We start from the raw sequence: 6425 nt of genomic DNA, 5'->3' as shown, positions 1-6425 counted from the left end.
AAAATTTTGTTTTGAAAAAATTTCATACCCTTGAAAAAGTTTTATTTTATTTTATTTGTTTAAAATTTTTGAAATTTTTGTTTTGTAATTTTAGAAAAACACCTCTTCGAAGAAATTTCTTTTATCTTTTTGAGGAAAATTTGGTTTTGAAAAAATTTCATGCTTTCGAAATTTTTTTATTTTACTTTATTTCTTCAAAATTTTTGAAAAGAATTTTTTTTATAATTTTCGAAAAACACCCCTTTGAAAAAATGTTTTCTATGTGTCATAGTGGTATTCCATTAACTTTTAGGATTATAGTCAAATACTTACAAATATCTACGCTTTCACAAATAGCAACAATAAACAAATTTCCTCAAAACCAAAAAATTTACTTTTTTTCTAAAAAAATTCTAAACAAACAACGTAATAAATTTAGAATTTTGTGTTCACGAAAAAACAGTATTGTTTTTATTGTATTAACTGAAAACCAAAATGTTGCAAAAAATCAAAACAAAACTAAATTATTTTTTTGTGTTCATTTGGTCCATATGTTCCATAAAAAGTTGGTATGGTAAATAATATGCAGGGTCTGATACACGCAAATTTCCATTGACCATTATAGTGACAAAATTATCGATCACCAATTCCAACAGAATTTCAAAATCAGAGTTGGAATGAGTTGTTGTGTGGTATACTTCTGAAAAAATGAGAAATAAACAAAATAAATCTAAAAATTCGAATTCTAACTTTATCTTGTGTATGTTCTTATTACCTTTGAATTTTTCCAATGAAGCACCATTCATTTTAAATTTTCCAAGAATTTTTTTTATCATTTCGCGTTTCTTTCCTTTTTCATTCGATTCCAACATTTGTTCATAGCCGAAAACATCGTTTGCAAACGCATTCATTTCCATATAGAATTGGTCAAAGAAAGCATTGCTCAATTGAATTGAAACATTATTTTCATAAATACTTAGGACCCTAACTAATGCACCTTGGTACATACCTAACGCAGATATTCATCGCGACCTTGACATCGATACTATTGATGAAACAATACAAAGCGCTAGCAGAAGACACATAAATAGACTATTAACGCATACAAATCCTATGATGACTACCAAATAAAGAAAAATCTACCCAAAGTCGGCTTAACCGTCAAACACCAACTGATCTTGCAAAATCCTTGTAATCAATTGTCAACTAATCGTATATGTCATTGTTTGTTAACCACTTGTTTTTAAATAATATGTATATATTTCTTCTAAATGAGCTTGGGGGCATTGGCCCTTCAATATCACTCTCATTCCATCTTTTTGTAAATCAAATTACTTATTGTCTAACGACAGGTGTAATATTTTATGGAAGAAATAAAAAAAAAAAAAAAATTTTCATTCGAATCATTTGAAATTTCTGTATACAATAACGAAAAATTCAAAAAAAGTTGTACACATAAAATGAATGTCGATTCGAAACTTACTTTAATCTAAGAATCGAGCAAGTTTTGTTTTGTACAATATTTTAATTTTTTCTTTTTTTTATATGAAGAAAATATTTAAAAGAAATTTTTTTTTGCTAAAACCTTCCCCTAGTGGATCCCTATAATATGAAAAAAGAACGAATAAAATTGGCCTCGTATCGGCCCAAAAAAATGCGTACAAACGAACATCATTTCATTTTTATATATATAGAAGAAGATATAATTTTTTTTTGTTCAAAATTATTCAGAATTCGCCAGATTTGCTATATGGAACATATGTATAACTAAAAACGCTTTTTAATACAAAAAATTAGACCCAGAATGGGATGGCGATAATAACAGTTTCTTCTTCAATTTCACTATTCAAAATCTCATAGTTATAAATTAGAAATCAGGAATTTTTTAACTCACTTCAAGTATATTTCTGTGCAATTCTCAAAACAATTTGGTGGCAAAATTAAAAACTCAATTCCACTGTCGCTACGAAAGCATTAAGAAAATATCTAACGTTAAATCTGCTGCAGAATCTGCTTCATTCAGAGCCGAAGTAATCGAAATATTGTAAAATCAAATTTTAATATTGTACCGAACATAACAGAACTTGTTAACTCGCAATAAGCGTTAGTCCACGTTGCCAGCGCTGACCTACGTACAATATTTTGTAATTCCAGACGTTCGCTGCGAGTGTGCGGCCAGCGCAATGCAGCCCAGCTAAACGAATGGGCAATCAAAATTTATATTTAAAGAATGAAATAAAAAACTACAAGTAGAAGCAAAAGTGGAAGTGTAAGAGTTGAGAGTGAAAACGCAATATGCTCGTAATACTGCATCACCGAAGCACTGAAGCTCTGAGACGCCATGTAAGCAACCCCAGCCGCAGAGTGGCAGTTGAATTTTTCCAGCATTGGCTAAAAATTTAGTTGCATTTGGTGCGATTGCAGCAGGCAGCAGCACTCAAGCGTTCAAGTGTTTTTTTTTCTCCAAATAAACACACTCTTCCGTATGTATGTGTGTGTCACAAGTGCATAATATCGGGTCAATACAAATCATCTCATTCCATTTTCCACTTACATGCTTGCATACATGCCACCAACAATGCTGCCGCACTGACCACTAATTCCGTTTAAGTGGCAGCAAAAATGCTGAGTTGTTCATGTTAACTTCGGTTGAGGAAAAAAAAGACAAAAATATTTAGGAATTTGGAGCAATGAAAAATGGTGGAAAATTGCATTAAACTCCCATATGCCACATGAAAGAGCGCACACGTAGCAGCAAGCTGGCTTTTAAGCCTCTGCAATAATACTACAACAATACAATCGCTGAACTGACGGAAAATGAAATTTTCGCTTGCTCGCCTGGTTGCATGCACTCTTTCGGGCATGTTTGTGCCTGAGTTTGGGCAAACTCAAACTTATGTTTTTGTTTGAGTTTAGGAGAGGCTTTGTGTGTGCATGTGTTCATGCTGCAAATCGCACTGCAAATCCAATACAATTTGAAGTGATTGCAATTTGTGCCACTTTTGCTGCACCGCAATGGCCGTTGCCTTCAATTTTGCTGAAATATGTACATGGCGCTGATGTAATAATATGGCCAGTCATACATCTGTGAGTATTTGTTTATGTGTGTGTGTGTGCATTTAAAAACTGCTTGCTCGCCGTTGCAGTGGTTTGTATATTACACTGGATTTTTAGGTTCAGCAAAAAGTATGTGTTAATAATTTCCTCTTTTGTAATTTTGCATTTTTTTCTTTTCTGCGTTTGGTTTACAAGGTAAGATCAAGAAAAGTGCAATATTGCCTTCTTTAAATAATTTATATAATAAATATAAATCACATACTTTTAAATCATTAACAATTTTGAGAATTGTGAAATTTGTTTATGGATAATGCGGAATAAATAATAATACATATTAGAGAAATAACTTTTCTTCTTGAGTAACATTTTCTTCTGCTTACCCTGAAGGCATCAGCTAATCTCACTGATTGACGCCATCCACTGCAACTTTTTCTTAAAATGCTGTTAAGATAAAATGCTGTCCAGATAGACAAAATACAATAACCCTAGAATAGTCGCGTGGTCTACGAATGAGTCTTCTCACTCAGTATCACAAATTTTCTTCACTGTTAAAATGCCAATTGTTGCTGCAAAAGAGGACTCCACTCTGCCTACTAGCATGCCTTCAGCTGATATTTCTAATATAGCAACCACTCAGAATACGATTGCTCTCTCAAATTTACCGTACGTACGTGCAGTTGTTAGCATACAATTGTTGTAGTACTGGCACTTCTTTGCGTAGTTCTACTGGAACTGTCTCTGCTGCTGCTGATCTATCGCCTTCGCGCTCTATTTATGTAGCTGAGACTAATGCACCGATATCCGATGCTGTTGTTGCAAATGCTGCTGTTTTTAATACGGCTCATTGTCAGTATACCCGTACGAATGTTCTCTCGACTCTGTCTCATTCGAGTTTTTTGTTGGCGCTAATGCTTCTACTGATATTGCTGCTGTTGCTACAATAGTATGACACCTTCGCACTCTGCGTTTGATCAAACTACATTTGTTTCACCGATGCCGCAGCGAGTGGATAAAAATTGAGAACAGTAAGCGTAAGAAACTGTTTAGTATAGTTGGTTCAAATACAAATACAGAGTTGGAGGAGGTCGACTGCATGAATTGATTGCATTTATCGTCGTGCAAGCCTTCTGTCTCTTCTATAGAGCCTTTAATCAATTAATAATTAGCGTTCAGCTCTGAGAAGACCAATTACTATGGAGGAATGCGGAAAGTTAATCTGAGTTCAGCATATAGTTAGTTTACTATTCAATTTATGTATTAAGGATCAATGTGCTTGTGTGGATGAGATTTCTTGCTACTGCTGAGAAGAGTATCCTCATTGTTTTCAAGCGCATGTATTTCTATAAATTACTCCATAATCTAGTTGAGATTTGGAACAGTTGTAGTGGACTAATGAAATAGAGAAATAAATGGTGGAGATCACTAACACATCATGACTGAGCATTCTGTAAAATGAAGAGCATGCTTCAAATATACCTTTTTTTCTTTTAAAGGAGAATTATTCTCGATGTTTGCACAGGTTTTAAAAACCCATAGCGCAAACAGCGGAACGCGATTTTTTCCCCCACAAAACTATATTTTCAATTTCTTATTGGAAAGTTATCCTTTATTTAATTTCAAAACACAATCACAATGATACTTAAAAGATCTTATCATATCCTGAAAAGTCCCTAAAAGTACCTAAAAGGTAACTTAACGCACACATAAACCCAATTTAAATACACTCAATAAAACGTGCCAAACATCGCATCCCAACCAGAGAACTGCTGCTGTTATACCGACTAGTTTAAAATGACATGGCAAGGCATGCCATACTTTATGGTTGCCTACCTCATGGTGCATATCCTATTTAAGTGGTGCACTACTTTGCGGTTACTGGACATTTCAGGGTCAATTTACTGCAACAACGGAACAATTCGGCTTAGTTAATTGAACGTGTCAGGTGAATGCACAAGCGTCACACCCCACATACATACAAACATTCGGAGCTTGGAAAGAGCTGGCGTATAGCTTGGAAATTTTTGGTGGCTTTGGAAGTAGATGTGACCACAAACTTAGATATGTAGGAGCTGTAGAAGAGCACAATTTTGTAACAAACAAATTAGTGACTTAAAAAAAATAAAAAAATATATTTTCTAAACCATTTGTGCGCAAGTAAATAATAAAGACCCATGCTAAAAAAGTACTTAACTTTAATTTTTTCTTTTTTCAAAAATTCTAAATAATATCAACAAAAATTACATCACTTTTTTCTACTCCATGTTTGACATGTCCCCCTTCTCCCGAAAAGCAAGCAAACGTATCAATCAGTGCGCAAACGACCGGAAAAATTGCATTGCCATTGACGCGCCCAACAACAACAGGAACAATAAGGCTGCGTTGCGAAATTTCAAGCTGCATTGAGCTTAATTATTATTTGGCTTTGTAATGCAATTATAAAATCAAAAGCTTGCATTCATACGAGCGGATAAATGCATATGAGTAATATATATGTGAGCACATACCTATGTGTCTGTGACTAAATGGCTTTGCGTGTGCGGCACAAAATTCTGCTGCATCTGCATATTTCACAGGCGCCTGGCTGGCAATCAACCAATCACCCCTCACTTGGTTGTAAGGTTGCTTGCTCGCTTGGTTGGGCTGACCTGACACTGACTGGCTGGTCATTTGGCGGACGAATGTTGGCCACGTGGCCCACATCATGGTCCACTGCTGGCTGCTGTTGAACACTTTTCCATCTTTGCCGGTGGTGGCTCAAGCTGCGTGCAACGAATGTGTCCTGTGATGCGTGTAAATGTGAATATTCATGAGTGTGCACTGGGCAAAAAACTATGTAGAAAAACGTATACCAAAAATGAGTTCTGAAATCAAACTCATAGCGGGATGGCAAGAAAAAATTTCTACAATTTGTGTTTTCTTTGTAAGCTTAAGTTACAAATGGCTAAAACATCAGGTAAGTATACGAAAGATCCGAGAGAGTTTTTTTTTACTTTTTTTATCAAAATCTCACTTGGATTGATGGCAATCCTTTTTTCATAATATATATTTTACTAAATTTCATTTAAGAAGTAATTAAACAAAATAAGTGTAATATCTGACAAAACTCGATGCTTTTATTTTAGTAAACTACAATAATTTCCAACTCAATTTTATTTCGATTGATGGCAATTTTTTTTCGAATTTCTATTTTTTCTTGTTTTTGATTTTTTTTGGTTGGTTGGTTGGTTCGTTGGTTGCCACAGAGACCACAAGTTGGGTCCGTTGTGTTGCCCTAGAGCTTATTATATTATATGATTTCCCCACCTAACCGAGATTTTTATTATAGATTTTGGTCCAAAATATTGATTCGTTTCGAGAATTTAATGAGAGATTCGATTTTCAGGTCCGAG

At 34.4% G+C, this 6425-nt stretch overlaps 1 protein-coding gene across 1 annotated transcript; it reads right to left on the bottom strand.

Moving 5' to 3' along the window:
* Nucleotides 1-420: 420 nt before the first annotated feature.
* LOC128862230 (uncharacterized) lies at nucleotides 421-974 on the bottom strand. Its single transcript, XM_054100738.1, has 2 exons — nucleotides 755-974; nucleotides 421-679 (listed from the first exon to the last, which is right to left on the bottom strand). The coding sequence occupies exons 1-2, from the start codon at nucleotides 894-896 to the stop codon at nucleotides 504-506; spliced, it is 318 nt and encodes a 105-aa protein (XP_053956713.1). The 5' UTR covers nucleotides 897-974; the 3' UTR covers nucleotides 421-503.
* Nucleotides 975-6425: the final 5451 nt, after the last annotated feature.

This window comes from Anastrepha ludens, chromosome 4 (assembly GCF_028408465.1).
Source record: "Anastrepha ludens isolate Willacy chromosome 4, idAnaLude1.1, whole genome shotgun sequence".
Lineage (NCBI taxonomy): Eukaryota > Metazoa > Arthropoda > Insecta > Diptera > Tephritidae > Anastrepha > Anastrepha ludens.
This window is presented reverse-complemented; position numbering and strand designations above follow the sequence as displayed.

Coding starts and splice junctions, on each gene's coding strand:
- LOC128862230 (XM_054100738.1), bottom strand. CDS start 896: ATGGAAATGAATGCGTTTGCAAACGATGTTTTCGGCTATGAACAAATG. Junction 680..754: donor TTCATTGGAAAAATTCAAAG/GTAATAAGAACA, acceptor TCATTTTTTCAG/AAGTATACCACACAACAACT.